Here is a 19,982-nt window from a genome sequence, read left to right as displayed (position 1 = left end):
CTACAATTCAATAAAGTTGCAATAAAACATCCAAGGCCTTGGATATGCTTTCACTTTCTTTAACTCAATTTATTTTTCATTTCATGGACAGAGATTCAGTCTTGGTATTAGTTTGTGATTTTGCTGAAAGAATTACTCAACTTATATGAAAGGGAAATACTGGGAGGGGGTGTTTATGCGTTTGGTGCCACGTTATGCCATCGGGGCCTCAACCATCCAATGGAAACAAAAGAGCAGAGCTGAAATCACTGTGGTACTGCTGCGTTTTTCATTTCAGAAGTTATTACATATAGAAATTACTCCAAATTATCTGAAATGAATGGAAATTATGAGGTTTAAATTCCCCAAGTTGTGGCAAGCACAGCATTAGAAATGTATTTTGAGTAGAACGTCTTGTATTAACGATGTTGTTTTAAAAGAAGGTAAAATGTTGGTGTCGTATTGAATAAATATGGTCACAAACAGTATTAAGCTGTAGTTATTCAACTTACCCTTCCTCGTGTGTCCACCATTAACTTTTGTTATTAAACACCACCCCAGGTCCACCTTGTCAACCGAGTAAGTTTTTCTCGGTTCCGTAGAGAGAGGCCTTTTCCTCCTTCTTTTTACCACAGCATCAGAAACCCCCCCCCTCCTATCCTGTCGGCTCTGAGGTTGCCTAATCATCCTAAATTACATTTCAAAGTGTCAGCTGAGGTGAGCTGAACAGCTGATCTGTAATTATGGCCTTGACCCACAGTTCCCAGGCAGGAAACAAAATAAAGCATCTGGGGATTCACTTGTTCTCTTTTTCTGAAGGCCAAGCAAGAAAAGCCATTGGTGCAACTTGGAAAACAATGATGCAACACTGGAGTGTGCGGCTTTTGCATAGCATACTTGTTGTTAAGATTTTTGGGGCCAAAGCTATAGTTGAATATGTTTGCGCTATATGTTAAGCTAAGAATCCCCAGTACTTTGGGTTAGTAGACCCAGTCCGGAATATTGAGAAAGGATTGTGGCCACATTCACAAAATGAGAAACCTACTAAGACCACCACAGGAAACACAATGATTACAAAGCACTTATAGAACAGGTTGCTTCTCTGATTCTAACCTTGCTTTTCCAGTGTAATTCCACTAGGCCTACTGGCATTTATGTTATTCTGATCAGATTGTCACATTGTGACACAAAGAATTGTTTAAAGCTACTCTTCTATATGCGATCTTTTGGGATGCTTGGAACTAAAGAAGATTCTTGAAGCTGGTACCTTTAGCATACTGGCTTCCAATTGAATTATATTTTTAAAAACCGAGTAAAATACTCCAGCGTACTCTATTTGCCCCATTTAGAGGCAAATGGAAACCTCATTAGATCCAGAATACAGCAACTCCACCATTGCAGGATATCATTACAGATTTTGAGATTACCAGGACCTTTCAGCCCCAAGTCAAAGTGCCAGGTATTCCATTCTCAGCTTCTAATTGTTTGTGGAATAACCTTGGAAGAATGGGCAGAGAGATGCTGTCTAGGGAACGGTCAGATAAGAGTCACTTTGTAGGAGAATTGGGGAGCATAGAAATTTAATAAATAAATAAAGCATAGCTCACAGCTATATAGTGGGTGAAGCAAGAGGGACCTTCCCTAAGTTATTGGGCTATAAAGATTTTGTTAATGTAGCTTTGCAATAAAGTAGAATTAGCTTATCTGGACATGTTTTCTGTCTGGTCTATGTGGTAAGGTTGATATAGCTTTCTATAACATAGCCCTAGCTTACATCAGACACTGCTTAGCCAAAATTTATTTTGTCTGGTGTGAATATCTTAAGAANTCATCTTGCAGAACATAATTGCTACAACAAAATTTTCTTCCATTTTACAACCACAGCATAACTTATTTATACCAGTGTTTGTCATAATTCGACATCAATAAGTTGAATGGGAAGGAGCACACAGGTGGTAATTGAAAACAATAATTTGTGGTGGGGTCCAGGTGGAACAGTTGGCTCATTCAAAAAGAGCCAAGGCATCGGAGAGGCCTTTTCCTCCTTCTTTTTACCACAGCATCAGAAACCCCCCCCTTCCTATCCTGTCGGCTCTGAGGTTGCCTAATCATCCTAAATTACATTTCAAAGTGTCAGCTGAGGTGAGCTGAACAGCTGATCTGTAATTATGGCCTTGACCCACAGTTCCCAGGCAGGAAACAAAATAAAGCATCTGGGGATTCACTTGTTCTCTTTTTCTGAAGGCCAAGCAAGAAAAGCCATTGGTGCAACTTGGAAAACAATGATGCAACACTGGAGTGTGCGGCTTTTGCATAGCATACTTGTTGTTAAGATTTTTGGGGCCAAAGCTGTAGTTGAATATGTTTGCGCTATAATGTTAAGCTAAGAATCCCCAGTACTTTGGGTTAGTAGACCCAGTCCGGAATATTGAGAAAGGATTGTGGCCACATTCACAAAATGAGAAACCTACTAAGACCACAACAGGAAACACAATGATTACAAAGCACTTATAGAACAGGTTGCTTCTCTGATTCTAACCTTGCTTTTCCAGTGTAATTCCACTAGGCCTACTGGCATTTATGTTATTCTGATCAGATTGTCACATTGTGACACAAAGAATTGTTTAAAGCTACTCTTCTATATGGGATCTTTTGGGATGCTTGGCACTAAAGAAGATTCTTGAAGCTGGTACCTTTAGCATACTGGCTTCCAATTGAATTATATTTTAAAAAACCGAGTAAAATACTCCAGCGTACTCTATTTGCCCCATTTAGAGGCAAATGGAAACCTCATTAGATCCAGAATACAGCAACTCCACCATTGCAGGATATCATTACAGATTTTGAGATTACCAAGATCTTTCAGCCCCAAGTCAAAGTGCCAGTTATTCCATTCTCAGCTTCTAATTGTTTGTGGAATAACCTTGGAAGAATGGGCAGAAAGATGCTGTCTAGGGAACGGTCAGATAAGAGTCACTTTGTAGGAGAATTGGGGAGCATAGAAATTTAATAAATAAATAAAGCATAGCTCACAGCTATATAGTGGGTGAAGCAAGAGGGACCTTCCCTAAGTTATTGGGCTATAAAGGTGATGGCAGAATTGTACTTTCACAAGATTTTGTTAATGTAGCTTTGCAATAAAGTAGAATTAGCTTATCTGGACATATTTTCTGTCTGGTCTATGTGGTAAGGTTGATATAGCTTTCTATAACATAGCCCTAGCTTACATCAGGCACTGCTTAGCCAAAATTTATTCTGTCTGGTGTGAATATCTTAAGAAGACCTTCAGAGAATCACTGCATCCTTCTCTCCCCTCCCCCCCTCCCTGGACCAGGAAATGCATGGGATGTGACCCCATTGGTCTGGAATATGCTTCCTCCACAGAGAGGCATACCACTCTCCCTCCACATATCCTGCAAGGAGGTGAAAGCCTTCAGTCTTAATTCATTATATCTAAGTTATGGATTTTTTATCACTCGTTATCTTAGTGGCTTTGTTATATGTGCTCTCAGTCTTATGACTGGGTGGTCTATAAATATTGTAAATTCAAGAACAAAATAAGTAAACTGATCAAATTTTTATCCAACCACACTCTCCAAGATTACACATTAAACAGAATTTTAAGATGCAATTTAAAGTCACAGAGAAGGTTTAAGAAGCTGAATGGGACAAGGTATAAAGATGGCATGGGCATTCAACTAGCAAGACTTGTTTGATGTGTCATGCAAATACACTTGATATGATGTTCCACAAAAAGATATGGATATGTCTACATTATACATTTAAACACTTTTCAAGGTCTTAACTTTCCTGTTTTCTTGCCAAAGACCTGTGGAAATTTAGAAAAGCCATTTAAACTTCAACCAAAAATATGAAACATAGCATGTGTGTTTGTAACTGTTCTTATACAGTATGTATCTATCTGTATATCTCTGTTAATCACCCTACTGACTTACCCACTTCAGCAAGTTAGAAATATATACTTAGCTTTTGATGGAAACATCACACCAAATTGAAGGTTGTCGACGTATAATGCATGTATCTACTCAGTTGACTTTCAGGTTCTAAGTCTTCTCGATCATTAATTTTGAGCTTTGCTCTATGTTTCATTTTTAAACCAGCTGATCAGTCCTTCAAATAGAACAGGGGTGTCAAACTCGCAACATCACATGACATGTCGTGACGTATCGCAACTTTTTTTTCCATTGCAGGCAATGGGGCGGGCACGGTTTCGGCATGACGCATCTGGCCCGTAGGCTGGCAGTTTGACACCCCTGAAATAGAAGATGCCTTTATATAAATTAGGGATAGAGAAATTGTTGCCCTCCAGATGTTGCTGAACTATAAGCCATAGCCTGAACTTGTCCCCTAGTCTGTGCCAAGTCGGGTTGTCTGTGCTGACCAGGGCTGCTAGGAGATGGCAATTTAGTAATACCCGAAGGGAACCATACCTCCATATAATTGTCTGCAAAGGGGAATATAGGATCATCCTACTTCTGAGTAAACACCGCTACATGTTAAGTATTGAGGTTCTAAACAAAGAGCTAGAAAAGTAACTATGAGTTAGAATTGCAAATAATAATAAAGCTTTCTATGAATTCTATCTGAGAGACATATTTCATTAGTTCTTTTCAGTCTCTACCTTATGGTACTTCATATACCTATAAAATGGAAATAATAAATCTCTACATGTCTCACAAAGCTGTCAAGAGGATGAATGAGGGAAATAAGTTTTGTTGAATCATTTTGCCCAATTAAAGTGCTCTGTAACAGATTAATAATAATTGGTTCCCCAAAAGACAAGAATAATGATATTCCTCTCGTTAAATTCATTCAAGCTGCATTCCTAACAAACACCATTACCAATTCCTTGCAAACAATAAGCTGCACTTAATGTTCAATCCACGATTATCACTCCCAGGTTAGATGTCCTCAGTAGGTTCAGTGTTTCATCTTGGTTGACAAGAATAATGGAACTGCAAATGTTTTCACTGCATCTCAATGTTTTGAATGTTGTTCATTTCTTTAAATCCCTTCAGTTTGTCTGGTTTAAAAAGTACTTTTAAGGATCATGAACAAGACTAGTGGGAACACATTTTTTTGTGATGTTCATGGCTTAATTTACACAGTCCTAGAGCCAGCAAAGCAAGAGTATACTAAAGGGCTCTTGAGCAACGTGAAAGTGCTTTTCTGCCACCAATGACTACCTACAAAGATTTAATTTGTCCTCATCACTATCAGTTTACTGAGATAGTAGGTGTTTTATGTATCATTACTCATGCACAATAACATAGTGCACAATAACAGGTGCATTATGAGTCACCTGACGAAGGACACAAATTGTCATGCAAACATGTTTCATGTAATGATAGTTGTTAAAAAAAATAGTCTATTTGAGCCCAGGTAATTGTATTAAGGTTGCAATCCTGAAAGTCCCTAAATTCTGAGTGGACATGCATGGAAATGCACTATTACTTGTTCTATGATTAAAGTCGTGACTAAGTTGTTCTAGTGATTTCAAGTTCATCATTCTTAAATTAGATCCTGACGCTCTGAACTATGTAAAAATTTATACTTGGAATAATTAAACTTGTTGAGCAATAGGTTGTTATAGTAATCCACCATTTTTAATTCATATCTTCTGAAAAAGCACTGGAGGCTGTGATAATGTCACAGGAAGGGATGAGGCAATTTTGTTGGCTCATTTTAGGTGGGGGTAAAGGTGGGAATAGAAAAAGGGGCCCCCAGGAAATTGAACTACTTCCAATCCCTCTTAAAACTTCTCCCAAGGCAAGAAAATACTTCAAGAATATGTTGCCAATTTTTGACAACAAAATAGCTTTCCTTCCCACCCTTAATTATGGTGGGGGGAAGGGGGAAATCACCACAATATTTTGGCACTGTATTCTGAAGATTTTTTTGGGGGGGGAATGCAGGCTGCAGGTTACTTTCTCCTCAGCTACATAAAACTGTATAACACTATGTAAAAGATAGGTTTTATTTATTAAGGAGAAATGCAGATTAAAATATATATTGGCAAATTCTGATATATATTCCTAGCTAGTATCATCAAAACTCTACTGGCTAACTCCAACCCATTGAAGTTAGCTCTAGTCCCTGGAAATTTATGGGACAATAAATGCATTGATCCTGAAGATGTATGTTTTTGCAATTTTCCTCCCATCTCAGATTTTCAAATGAGAAAGTTTGGGCTCTGCTAAAAGTAGAATGCCCTAGCAACAAGAGCAGAAATTTAGATATGCAAAAAAAACAAGGCATAGCATTTCTAGCCTTCTAAATTTTTAGGCATTCAAATTGCTCATTGCTGTGGCAATGGCATTTGGGGTGTGAGGGGAAAGAGAAGAGGAATTTTAATAATTCTTGCTTATCAAAACTATAGTTTCTAAAATTCTTGTGTAGACTTTTGCAGTAGTCTAAAACTGATATCGCCTTGAAATACAGGTCTTTAGGACAAAAGGCCTGTTGCTCTGGTGTAGCAACAAGATCACAATAGCCAATTAAGGTGCTGCTATTTGTATTTGGGTGAGCACAGCAAGTATCTGTGCACCAAGAACAGATTTTTTTGTGTCTTGGTGAGCAACTTTTTACACATTTATTCTGTAAGGGCATTTTGATTCCTCTTCTGAATACAGGTAATCCTTGACTTACAACAGGTCATTTAGTGACTGTTTGAAGTTATATTGGCACTGAAAAAAGTGACTTATGACTGTTTTTCACACTTACAACTGTTGTCCCACATCCCCATGGTCATGTGATAAAATTCAGACGCTTGGCAACTGACTCATACTTATGACAGTTGCATTGTCCTGGGGTCAGGTGATCTCCTTTTGTGACCTTCTGACAAGCAAAATCAGTGAGAAAGCCAGATTCACTTAACAACTGCAGTGATTCACTTAACAAATGTGGTAAAAAAAGGTTGTAAAATGGGGCAAAATTCACTTAACAAATGTCTCGCTTAGCAACAAAACATTTAGCCTTAATTATGGTTGTAATTCTATCTGTATTATCTCCACCAGAGAAAGGAAGGATAGAAAGTGTTCTTATCAAAGAGCCCTCTTGGTCTCTTGCCATCCACTTTCTTGTTTTGTCGAACCAGTTCCCTCTTAATTAGTGGATTTGGTCAATAATGGATCCTCAGGTCCAGTGATCTGGTCAACCCCACTAAAACCACCAATACCAGAAAGGAAAAGCATGCTGGTTCCATATTGAGTCATCACTTCAGTATACATAGAACTCAAGAAATCACAATACAAATTTCAACTTTTGGTCAACTTCCTCCATGTACAGGATCAAGAAGAGCTGGTCTCTTAGTGGTCAGAATACCAGAACGAATGTTGGCTTAACATACCCATGAGACCTTGGGCAAACCCTATCTGTTCATCTTAGTTTCCAATCTGAAAAATGGGAGAAATAAGAGAATGTATTGAGGAAAACCATTTGTACAAGGCAACGGTGGTCAGGGAAGTATGCTCCAATTAGAAGGATGATGGGACAAGGCAGCCATTATATTTTCTGTTTCTAACAAAGTGGAAACAGAGAAGTTTAGAATTTCACAGACCTTTCCCACTTTCCTTCTCATAGTTCTTACCTCTGCCTGGCACAAACAGGATTATCTTATCTTGAAACAAAGATATCGTGCTGATTGTTGCAGTTGTATTACTCTGGGCAGCTTACCTTGCTAGAAAAATGCAGTTTCACAAACCACATTTATGAAACAATCAACAGATTCACCAGTTAAACCAAAACCTTGGAACTAATAGGTATACTAAAATTGTTGGAATGAAATGTCTGTAAGGCTGAAAAGATCTCAAATGATTGGCAAAGTGCTGATTAATTGGGGGAAGGGGAGGAATAGTCCTTTTGAAGGTGTCTGATTCTCATCCAGCTTCTGGCATCTGGAATTCTCTCCTTCTAAGGGTTAAACTGGCCTGCTTTGCAGGAGTGCTGTTACAGATAGTTGAAATAACAGCCATTAATCTCTGTTATTAACCTTAGTGATTAGTAGGATTCCTATCTGAAATTTCCTTGAAAATAGTAATTTGTTTAAGGAAGGGCTGCATTAACCAGTTGCCCAGAGTTTTGCCCTCCAGCCTGGAACAAAGTGCCACTAAATTTTTAAGCAGACAGGGTGACAAATTTTGAGAAGGAACAAGACTAGGTTGGGAAGCTGGAAATCCTTCTCGGGTCCCTTTGTTAGGGGATTTGCTCTGGATTCTTCCGGAAGAGAAAAAGGATGGGCCAGCGCAAGGGTGAATATCTTGCGGCGGAGAACCGCGCGTCTCTGGAAGAGGCTGCTTCAAACGTGCGCTTCCTCATCTATTCACAAGGTGGAGTGACAAGCGAGTCCATTTGCCTTCTTTGCGTCTCTCTCTCTCCCCCTTCTCTAGTCTCTCCACACGAGAAAGAGACTGCGACAGCAGCCCTGAAAAACCAAGTTACCTTGCAAGACAGGGGAAGGAAAACATCACCACCACCACCAGACTCGCCGCCTCCCTGGGAGCCTATGGTTGTCTGTTTGTCCCCCCCCCCGCGTTTCCCTCTGCTCCAGCCAGCATGGGGCTGTGGCATGAACTCGTGGAGCGTCCCCAGGCCTCTGGTTCAGCAGAACTGACCAGCCCAGCCCTGTCCCAATCCGGCGCCCTCCAATCACGTTAGCTGTCACATCAGTCTTTTGTCAGCGTAGCTATGAATTTCTTTTAGCTAGGGACAATGGGAGGTATAGACCAGCATGGCTAGTACGCGCCGGGCTCGAGAAACCAGCTAGTCCCCGAGCCGAAGTGCGCTGGGCAAAGTTTTCCGCGGAAGGCGGGCCGGCGAAGCTGTATTTTGAACCCTGGGTTCAAGTTGGCGGCCTTTTGCCGCGGCAGTGGCAACGCCCACAATCTCGGAAAGCGGAAAAAGGGAGCGGTGCGCGTCTCCCTTCTAAGTCAGGCTAAAGTCAAGGCGCCGCAAAACTGGCATTTGGACCGGCAAAATAAACCTCAACTCCGGCGGTGGCGAGAGGTCCTCCGTCGGAACCACTTAGACGGCTGTGTTTTCCCGCGGCTCAGCTAGCCTAAAGCTCTTGATCATAGATAATATCCGGATTCTCGTAGAGCAGTGTTTCTCAACCTTGACAATTTTAAGGCATGTGGACCTCAACTCCCAGAATTCCACAGCCAGCAATGCTGGCTGTGGAATTCTGGGAGTTGAAGTCCACATGCCTTAAAATTGTCAAGGTTGAGAAACACTGTCGTAGAGGCTTTTAAGGCGCTGTTAAAAACGCTCTTATGCCCAAACGCCTTAAACAACTTTTGTTCTCTGCCCAACTTCATTTCTTTCAAAAAGAGGCATTTCGCGGACTGTTGACTGGGGATTAAGCGCCCCTTCCGAGTAAATATGTTCATTGGCTTGAGCACCATTGCCTCGATTCTGCCTAAAATATGAGGGCGTTGGAAGTTAAGTATGTGCAATTTGAAGAGACCCCAGGGACTTTTATTTCCCTTGTAAGAGGTGTCCCCTCTCTTTTAAGTTCCTGTAACGGAAGGTACTTTTGATTTAAGCTGGTATTTCAATCGAGTATGCACAATGTAAAATATCCAGAGTTAGAGAGGTTTTTCTTTTTCGCTTAAAAACGATACCGCTTAATTCTCGCTTTCCAGGTTTTCTTCCCTTAAATGCCAGTGTGATTCATTCAACCTTTCTCCCAAATGCTGGTTTGCGATTGGACCCTAACCATGTCTACCCGGAAGGAAGCAGCCGCGGCCGGTAGTGATTCCAGTGTCGTCGCTATTTCATCGCTCCCAAAGCGTGTCCAAAGCAATGAGCGCCATTTACATGCTCAGCTTGCAACTTTTGCAGAGTTGCATCCACAGCACCTCACACTTGCTGGACGGGGTGTGGAGTGTGTGTGTGTGTGTGTGTGTCGGGGAGGGTGGGGGGGAGACACATCCCTCCTTGTTTTCAAAGTTATCAATATCCTTTGAGTGTCTGCCGCGGGGAGGCAGTGAATCCCTGGCCTTGAAACCTTTGCCAAGATTTTACTGTCGTTGCTACGACTTGCACGCAGCTGCTTGGAAAGCCTGCCGGCGTCTCCCTCCTCGTGTGCAACTTCTCGGTGTCCCAGAGGAAAAGAAAAGAAAATTGCACGGAGGGGGAAAATAAAATAAAAAAAAAAAAATCGAGACAAAGCAACAAACAATTAGAAATAAAATCCAGATTCTTAGGCCAGGGCGCTCTCCTGGTGATTGGCGACCTGAAAGAGAGGCCGAGGGAAGGGTGAGGGGAGAAAGCAGGGACGTGTATTAATATACGTTTTCCCCTCCTGCTGCCCTGGGAAGGACGCGTCGCGTCTTATCCGCTATCGGCGGTTGTGAGCAGGGGTGTCGAGGCTGGGAGGAGGGGCAGAACCGTGGGCCAGCTGCAAGAGGGAGGCGGGGTCGAGGGATAGGTCAAGGTTAGCGAGAGACGGCAATTGATCTGACTTTAAACGCGAGACGCGGAGCGCAACGAGACCAAAGGGGGAGCTGTGAGACAAGACATTAACAGCTTTCGCTTGTGCTAATGATCGCAAGTGCCAGACTGGGGAGAGACGGAGAGAAAGAAGAGACGAAGAAATCACTTTGGAATTCTCTTTCCTCCTCCCCCCCTCCCCCCTCGCCCCCCCCCCGCTGGAGCTCATTCCAGGAGAAGTAAAAACCTCAAATCGCCCCTTCCGTGGGTTGAGACTAGCCTTCACCATCCCGGGCCTCTCCCGGGGTTGGGGTGGGATGGGGTGTCTCCACATTGGCTTAGTGTGATGGGGTTGTTCCATTTCCTTTCCGAAAAGCACCAAGGTGGGAAAGGCTGGCCTCGTCGATCCTTAGTGGACCTACAAAAGGAAGTTTGTGTGTGTGTGTGTGTGTGTGTTTCCTAATCATTTGTTTGTCGTCCTGATTTTGAAAGCTCCCTGCCCGACGGTATTCTAGTCAAGAGCGAAAAGGCCGAGTTATTCTATGATGAGTTACGCCAAACGCGTTTTCCCTGTTTCTTTTCCTTTGAAATTTCCTGGTAGGTCTAGCCAAAACATTCAAGGTGGGCACCGATCACCACCTTCTTAGTTTTGTAGTCCGAAAAAAAAATGGTAAAGATTTAACGTACTTCTCAGCTTTAGCCTATATGGGACGCATTCGCAAGACCACACCCATCCTAGCTCCGCACGAAGAGTTACTAGCCTTGCCTCAATTCGGAACCGTCTTTCATATTAGTTAATTCTGACAATTCTTTCTCTTTGTAAACGCCGCTTATTGTAAGCTGAGGTCCACACTCGCTTCTTTATTCGGTGTGCTTTATGGGATGGCGATATATGTTAAGAGTATTTTTAATTTCATGTTTTTATAACTATGAGTGATTAGAACCCCGAGAACGTCAATTCTCAGACATTGCGTCCCATGTTTTTAAAAGGGGAGATTCGGAAAGAAGAGTGCAGGAGTCTAGTTTAGGCACGGGGCTAGCCACATATGACCCACTAATGAACTGAAAGGTTGGCGAGGAGGAGTATTTCTCTTATAATCGAGCTGGTCCCAAGTAAAACAGGAGAAGAAAGCGTTATTTTAATCTGATCCTAAGACGTAAAACTATTTATGACCGGATCCTATGCATATATATTCAGCAGAAAGCGCAAACGTGGATTTTACGGAGTGGGTGAAATTTAGTATGTAAATACTTAAAATAAATAAGCATTAAAATAAGTAAGTAAATATAAACAAATAGGATGTCACTCTTAGAGATGTATTTGGCTTATCAATAATATCTCAGGCGCAAGAAGAAAGCTAGACGCATAGTCGCTGGAAAATACAAGTGTTGTGTCAGTTAAAGAAATAAAATTCTCGGTGAAGTTATGATGGAAATTCTGCCCGAGAAAATTATTCACGCGTGGAACTTCATAGCCAAGTGGCTTCCTAGGGATTTTATTTCCTGAGCTTTGCCGCGATTTCTGTCACTTTTTTTTCACTTAGATTAAGCGCTGGGAAACTACCTTGAGTCTCCCCACCCCGAAGTCTGGCGCCAAATGGAACTGGCGCGTTTTAAACCTTCGTGGTGAACCAGAATCAATGGGAGGGAGGACATGAGATCAATTATTATTATTATTATTATTTTAATTATGCACGGGGGGGGGGAAGCAATAAGAACCATTGCTGTTCCTTCAAAAGCCTGAAGGCTCTTCAACTCCTTCAGCCCACACCCAGCAGCGGATCCTTTAAGAGCCCCCCTCCTCTTTTTCCCTAGGACTGTTTGGGCAACTTTGGGAAAAAAGCGCGTGCGGATCTCAAAGAAACACACACACACACCCCCTTTTGTAGGGCGGCGGCTTCCTCTCCCACGAGGAGGTCGCCCTTCCCGGGGTACCGACTTTAGTTCTTTTGTAGCCTAACCCTGCCAAGCCCGAGTAAAGCTGCAAAGAGGCGAGAGGGCGCGGGTGGAAGAGGCGGGCGTGCAGTAGCTGGCCCTGCTCGCAAAGCCGTTGAGCGGTAGGCCGAGGAAAGTTGGCCGACCGCCAGCCGGGTCGGGTTAAGCGCCAGGGCACCCTCTTGCGCCGGGGATGGCTGTCCGTGAAGAGCGCGGTTGAGAACAAGCCTCAGGGACTGGCATCGCCATCGGTGGCACTATTAAAAGGAGCAGCGATGATGGTGGCGATGAAAAATTAAGTTAAAGATGGGGCGTTGGTGAGGGGAGCTGAATCCGGAGAGGTTGCGCGTGGACGTCAGATTTCAGAGACAGGTAGACAGATGGATAGATAGGCAGCCAACGCATATAAGAGGAAGTAGAAAAGGCTGCTTATGACCAAACAAAAACCGGAGCTAGGGAAGCTAAATACCGTAGATACCTCAGTCCTATTCAGTCTTACCTGGAAGAAAGTTCGCTGAATAAAGGGTGGCTTAATCCTGAGTAAATGTGCATTGCTGGGTCAAGAACTTTTCAAATTCCACCCCTTGCAGTGGAAAAATTATATACATGTATGCCTGCCTTCTGTTGAGGAATAAGTCGAATTGAATTGAGTGAGACTGGGAAGGAAGGCAGGAAGGCAGGAAGGCAGGAAGGCAGGCAGGCAGGCTACTATAGCCTTTGAGTATCTTAAGTCTCTCTTGGAAATGCAGGGGACTTATCAGCATGGGTTGGTTGTGTTCGCTTAGCTCAGGGGTAGGCAACCTCGGCTCTTTGATGACTCATGGACTTCAACTCCCAGAATTCCTGAGTCAGCATAGCTGACTCAGGAATTCTGGAAGTTGAAGTCCATGAGTCATCAAAGAGCCGAGGTTGCCTACCCCTGGCTTAGCTTATTAACTAAACAGCTTGATTCACACATTCTCCTAATCCGTATCTATCTAGTTGTGGCTTAAGAGTGACGTGGAACCCAGCTTCATGATTTAACTCGTGGCTATGGAGTTATGAATCACAACTCTAAGCGGTACTGAATCTGGCCAATGAATGAAGTTCAGCCAGATCTCTCTCTCTCCTCACCATCTGCTGTCTGTTAAGACTGATCCACTCGTAAGTTTAATGCCCGTCTTCCCAACGCTCTCACCCATACTGATGAATGGGTGGAGAGCGGAATCTTAAAAACTGCCTGGAAGGGATAATTTCTCTTGCAACAGTAGCTCTGAATTACAAAGAAACATCATTTTTTCGCACCAGTCAGTCCCAGATCAAATTCGGGCTGGAGTCCACCACAAGCTGGCTTAAATTTAGTGCTGATCATAAGCCAAGAGGGAATACTTCCCAGGTGAAGCATTGGGGGCGAAAGAAAGGGGCCTGTTTGTTCACGGTTGTTTGGGAGGGATGGTGGTGATAACAGTCAAAAGCAGGGGTAGTCAACCTTGGCTCTTTTATGACTCGTGGACTTCAACTCCCAGAATTCCTGAGCCAGCTAAGCTGGCTCAGGAATTCTGGGAGTTGAAGTCCACGAGTCATAAAAGAAGCCAAGGTTGACTACCCCTGGTCAAAAGTGTCAGGTGAGAAAGATCACCTGAGGAAAAATAGACTCGACTCCTGCCTTTTGGCATACGGCGCGTTAACCCCTTTATATCGTATTTGTGAGTGAGTTCAGGAGTTTCATCAGCTCAGTCCGCCATCCACAACTTCCACGGGCGCAGCTAGTCGCAACTCTCGCGGCGATCTTGGCCTGTTTTCAAGTGCCTTGAGCGACGGCAGCGTAGCGCCATTAAGACGCTGCAAGGCGCGCTGAGTGGCAGGGCCCGGGTGGGCTGCATTTTTTTAGAAGAGCCAATGAAATCGCGCGAGCTCGGAGATGGCGGGAGCCCTTGCACGGCCCTTGCACGGGGTGCACTTCCGCGGCACCCCAGAGGCTTTTCTGTTGAGTAGGCCACTGGATAATAGTCCCCAGGAACTCTTATAAGAGAGTTCGCCATATATTTTCCTCAACGGGTGTCTGCTATTACGTCTTGTTTAGTCCAGGATTGAAAGGCTGTATCTAGCAGTCATCTATATTTATTGAGTGACTCTCCGTTCAGACGATTATTCAGGCTAACGGGTGACTCGAGTGACCCAGAACGTGGGCAAAATTGCCGAGCTGGGCTGCAGTCAAGTAATTAGGTGCCTTAACTCCCGCTTCATATTTCAAGTGAAAATACGAACTGTACAAGTGGAGTTTCGGTCACTTTTAATGCTGAATGGGGGAACCTGGGAGAGACAGCAGCAGAATGGACTTCGGGTGTGCAGGTCTTCCTGAATATACTTTCTGGGGTTTGTGCTTAGTTGCGTTTGATGACACCGGCTGGCTTGGCAGCCCAGCCCAGCCCAGCCCAGCATGGGGGCTCGGCTGAGAGGGACGCATGACACCCTCGGGGAATCGAGGAGCCCTGCGTCCTATCACGCCCTTCCCCCCCCCCCCCGCGCTCCAAGTTCATTCACTCCCACGCTGTGGAAAGGAAGCAATCATTTTGACCAGGCAACCCCGCTACCTGGTACTTTTAACTCCGAACATCTGAATAGCAGGACTCTTTTAAAAAAGTGCTTTATTTGCAGACACCTGGTGAATGCCGGCTCCTTGATCAAAGCTGGAATGTTTCCAATGGGGTGGGGGTGGGGAGGCTCTGCAAAGACACCCATTAGCCTGAGCGGCCGTCTGCACGGAGGGTTAGGTAGAATCCCAGGCCTGCAGGCTAGAGGAGGAAGTTGAAGGCGATGGCAAGGCGCGTCTGTCCCGCTGCCAAGAAACTACCCAGCTCTGGCTGTGGAAGCGCCAGGAGTCAGGTTCGGGAGGAGGGAAGTCTCCCTTTGGCTTTAACCTGGCTCGCGAGCCCCTCTCGCTTAGGTCAACGCCGCTTCCAGTCTGGACTAGCAGAGCCCACGGGAGTCTTGCAGGGATCCTTCTTCACGCAAAAGTGGTGAGGCGCCTGGGAGAAAGTGAGAGAAGGGCGTGCGTGTGTGCGTGTCTCCCTCCGCAATCGCGATTCACATTGAGGAAGGGGGTGGGAGAGAAATATCTCTTTCCCCACGCAGATATTTGTGTTATTGTAAAAACTGTTGGAAATACACAGCGAAGGTGTTCTTGAGCAGAGTCGAGCTGCTACTGCCGCTGCTGCCGCCGCCGCCAGTCTGCGTGCAGGGAAGAGAGCGAGGGAGCGTGTAGTTGAAAAGGGGAAGTGAATGAATCTCTTTTTGAGGCCAAGATCCAGCCGCCCTGGAAGCTCTCCCGAGCAGGTGGATCGAGCAAGGACAGGATGGATTCCGCGGACCTCGGGCTCTCGCTGCAAGCCTCATTCCGGCTGGTTCTCCGGGTTGAGCCGATCGCAGCCGCCTCCAACTCTTTCCTTCCCCTTTGCTTTTCCGGAGCCAGCCTGCTTGGCTCGACTAACCCCTTTACCTACACCCTGCTTCCCCTGGGAGACGGCCGTCCCATTTGGGCCTCCTGCCAGCGGGCGGCGGCGGCGGCAAGGATGGCCCGGGTCCCTTGTCACCTCCTCCCTCTTCCTAAGACCTGCGAGACCTTTGCTGCTTCTTTTTCGCAACCGGAGCGGGCACGTTTTTTGGGGAAAAAAAAAAAGATATCTCTTCCCGTCTTCTGGATTTGCTCCCCCTTTTTATTTTCCCCCTGAATCTCGTTTCGGCTGTGGCTGTGCGGAAGGCAACCTTGGCTAAGCAATCGGAGCCGCGCGTGTGCTGGGAGTGTGTTTGAGGGTGGTTTCCCCCCCCCCCCTTGTTCTCTTGCAGGGTACAGTGTTAAAAAGCCACCGCTAGTCGCCCCCAGTGCTCCTACTCTCTAGGTCTTTTTTGTCTCTAGTGCAGATTAAACGTCACGTCCGCACTTGAACTTGAATTTTATCCCATTGTACGGAGGCAGACCCAGCCATAGAGAGATTGAGCGCTCCCAGGGAACCAGGACTCCGCCATCTTCACATTGCAATATATCTCCTAGTAATAGCCAGCACTCACCCAGAAGCACTGGGGGGCTTCCTTCCTATCAAGACCTTGTGCCAAGCGAGGGGCGGGGGGGGAAGCACTGGTAAAAGTAGTGCGAGCAAAGCAAAGCAAAAAAAAAAGCAAAAAAAAAAAAAAAAGACCTCAAACAGTAGCACTTGAACTGGCAAAGAGGAGACACAGTTTGGGCTATCCCTTTAAAAAAAAGCAAAGCAAAAAAAGAATTCTAATTAACTCAGCAAGGGTATTTTTGGTTGCATTTTTCTCTGCGTGTGGGCAAATACCAATTTTTCTACTTTTGTGCGAGCATGTATGCATTTAATTCAATTTTCATTTCTTTTTCTTTTTTGTTTTTTTTTTAAAGAAAACCCTCCTGATGGAAGAAGTGCACTTTGCTTTTTTTCCCCCCCCTTCTTTTTCTTCTAACCACTCTGGAAAAATAAATGTCAGCGCTTGGTGAAGTTCAAGAAAAGATCTGGAAGCTGTGGAAAAGGAAAACAAAAACCAAACCACCCAAAAGACAGTTGTCTTGTGAAAATAAAATCTAAGCCTCCCCCACTTCATTTATGATGTTTGTTTAATTGGACGAAGAACCTCATCCTGAGACCGTCAAGGGGGGAAAGTGCTTCTCTCTTTCGAGTTCTTTATTTTCTTTTTAAAAGAAGAAATCCGTCAAGAACAGCATAGAAGAAGAGGAGAAGACGACCGCTCCCCCCTCCTCCGCTCCCCCCTACCTAAGTCCAGCTCTCCGGGCGATGACCGTGTAAATGCCAGGGCAATGTCCCGTCGCAAGCAGGGGAACCCGCAGCACTTATCACAAAGGGAAATTATCACGCGTAAGTTATGCCTCGCGAGGAACCGACTCGGAAAGCGGAATGTGTGTCGGGAGAAGCGAAGGGGGGGTGGTGGTGGTGGTCGAATCTGGATGCCTTACGCGAAACTGGACGGAGGATTTCAGTGGTGCTGGAGGGTGGGAGAAAGTGAGGGGGGGGTTTTGGAGAGTTAGGGAAGAAGGAAGGGGACTCTGGCCGCGGCGGGGATGCCTGGCAGGCTAGGGGGACGTATGTGCGCTGGGGGGGGGGGGGGGGGGGGGGGGGGGGGGGGGGGGGGGGGGGGGGGGGGGGGGGGGGGGGGGGGGGGGGGGGGGGGGGGGGGGGGGGGGGGGGGGGGGGGGGGGGGGGGGGGGGGGGGGGGGGGGGGGGGGGGGGGGGGGGGGGGGGGGGGGGGGGGGGGAGAACGAAGCGAAAGAGGTGTGTATGCCGGGAGCCGAGCGAGGAGAAAGTTTGAGGGGAATTTGTAGGCAGCCGGGAGGGAGCAAGAAAGAAGAAGGCCAAGGAAGCCGGCCGAGACGGGGAAGCGAACTGGGGATGGCGGGGAAGGAGTGAGGGGTGAACTACAGGAGCTTGAAAGGAGAGGCGAGGCGGCTCCAAAGTTGGCCGCGAGTGGAAGGCAGCGGCTGCCGGGGAAGGGGAAGGGGAAGGTGGCTGGAGCGCGGCAGGGAGATCCGTAATGAGAACCACATGGAGGGAACGTTTTGAGCCGGGGATGAAGCGGCGAGGCCGGCGTGGGGAGCTGGGAGAGGGGGAGGCGGAGGAGGAGCGTGGTAGGCGAGGTGGGGGGGAGATCCAGTGATTGGGGCTGCTTCGTCCTTCCCCCCCCCATTAGGGAAGCCCCTCTCGGTAATGGAGATAGGACCGGACTTGTGGCGGGGAGGGATGGCGGCGACGGACAGGTAGTCGGGCGGGCTCGGAGTCTTTGGATCGACTTCTCCCTCGACGAGGTCCGGCAGCCTGGCGCAAAGCGTAGGGTGGTTTTGCATACGATGGGCGTGTGGCGAGAGCCCAGGCGAAGACGGGAGGGGGGGGGGAAGCAGATGTATGTGTGCGAGGGGGGAGTGTGGGAATTTTTTGGTGGGACCTCACAAAGTAATGGCAGCACCATTTTGCAAAACGCAGCGCGCGCCAGCAGCAAGCAGCGAAGTCCTGTGAAAAGCGCGCCACTTTCTAATCCCGCAAGAGCAAGGTGCTGCTGAGATTCTAACGTGACCCAAAATAGTTCAAGCAGATGAGGATGGAATGGGGGTGGCCAAGGGATGTAGAATGAGGTACTCCACACGTCGGAGGCAAGGACGGGGGGGGGGGGGGAAATCCAGGACTTGGTTGTCTGGAGTCGGGGGGGGTCTGGAGCTAAGGGGTCAGTGTGTCTCGGTTTCAGCTTCTTGTTGCAAAACCTACGGGACTGTTAAATAAAAAAGACAGCAGCAACCAGCCTTTTTTATTTTGCATTTCTTCTTCTCTTTCTTTGCTGTCCCGAATACTTTGAAATGCAATAGACACCAAATACTGTTGCAAGTGCCTTGAGGATTTGCAAAACAGCATTGCTTTTTTTTCTGCTTTCTCTCCTGGCATTAAAAAAAAAACCAAAACAATAGCTAGGTGCAACATAAAGTAACTGGCCAAGAAACAGATACATCTGGAGTAGTATTCCGGGACGGGGGATGGGGGGGGGGATAGGATATTGCAGAGAAGAAAAAGGAGCGAAATCAGAACCAAAAGAAAGGCAAGCAGACGCTGCAAGGAACAGCTCCTTTGCACGCCCGGGCTGCCTCGAGAGCAGCCGCTGCTTCTGGGAGCTGGGCGAAGCAACGGAAGGAGGCGCGCGTCTGGGCGAGACCCGGAGAGAGGGCTGAGTGGAAGAGATTGTTTAGGAGGAGGGGGGGGGAAGCCAGGAAAGAATAGAATATGTATGTTAGATTTCTCCAAATTTAAATGAACATAAATGCAAACACGGCCCTGCGTCTCCCCTCCCCCCCGAGAGTCTAGGACTAGCAGCCATCTGCCAGCAGCATTTGGTGACAGCGGTCGCTCTCGGTCTTTCCTTTGTTGCAGCTGATAAAAATGTTATTTGTAAGAATACATCGGAATTATATTGATTGGAGAACGAAGGCGCTCGACCCGGGATGGCGTTTGGCTCGTGAATGTTGTTTTTCTTCGCCCCCTCCCCCAACTACTACATTTTTTTTTCTCCTTCCCCCTCTCCCTCCCTCATTCTTGCATTCCTCCCCCCCCCCGCTTTTTACTACTGAGCTGCAGCACCGAGGAAGATGCGTTTGGTATCGGCGTTTAAATTGATTTTGAGCGGGGAGTGGATGGCTGGTTTTAAAGTGGATTTAAAACCAAAACTCAGGCAAAACCTGTCATACCTTTTGAGCAAACTCTTAATTTTTTTTTCCCCCCCCCGAAGAAAAATCCTAGCCAGTTTGTGAAATTCCCAAAGGGAAAGAAGAGGACTCTTGTTTTTTCCCCCAAATTATTCCAAGGAAGTCTTCTGTTTTCTGAGCGGCTGGCAGGTGGACTTTCATTTTTGATAGTGAAGGGGGGGGGAGAAGAAAAAAGCATCACAGATGTTGGTACTAGGAGAAGTTACAGACACAGTGCACACATTTTGGGAAGAAATTTGAATCTGGCTTGATTTGGGAATTTCATTTTCTCTATTGTGAGAACCAGTCTTCATTACTTTTGAGATTGGTACCAAGGTTTGCTGGAAAGATTCCCCCAAATGTCTCTGTACTTGTGGCTTAAGGT

At 46.0% G+C, this 19,982-nt stretch overlaps 1 protein-coding gene and 1 long non-coding RNA gene across 2 annotated transcripts in view; both read left to right on the top strand.

The window, feature by feature from the left end:
• The first annotated feature begins 15,258 nt into the window (after positions 1–15,258).
• Positions 15,259–16,956, top strand: LOC107291450. The gene is made up of 2 exons (XR_001548971.1): positions 15,259–15,365; positions 16,763–16,956. It is a non-coding gene; the product is annotated as an uncharacterized LOC107291450 (long non-coding RNA).
• A 132-nt stretch (positions 16,957–17,088) lies between these two features.
• LOC107291248 (B-cell lymphoma/leukemia 11B-like) overlaps positions 17,089–19,982 on the top strand; it is an 86,014-nt gene continuing 83,120 nt past the window's right edge. Inside the window, exon 1 of the mRNA XM_015820235.1 lies at positions 17,089–17,234. Within this exon, the coding sequence (XP_015675721.1) occupies positions 17,177–17,234 (58 nt within the window). The 5' untranslated portion in view covers positions 17,089–17,176. The remainder of the gene's footprint in view (positions 17,235–19,982) is intronic.

The sequence above is a fragment of the Protobothrops mucrosquamatus genome, unplaced genomic scaffold (genome assembly GCF_001527695.2).
Source record: "Protobothrops mucrosquamatus isolate PMUCROS unplaced genomic scaffold, P.Mucros_1.0 scaffold_154, whole genome shotgun sequence".
Classification (NCBI taxonomy): Eukaryota; Metazoa; Chordata; class Lepidosauria; order Squamata; family Viperidae; genus Protobothrops; species Protobothrops mucrosquamatus.
Note: the sequence above shows the minus strand (reverse complement) of the source record. Positions and strands in the feature narration are given on the sequence as shown.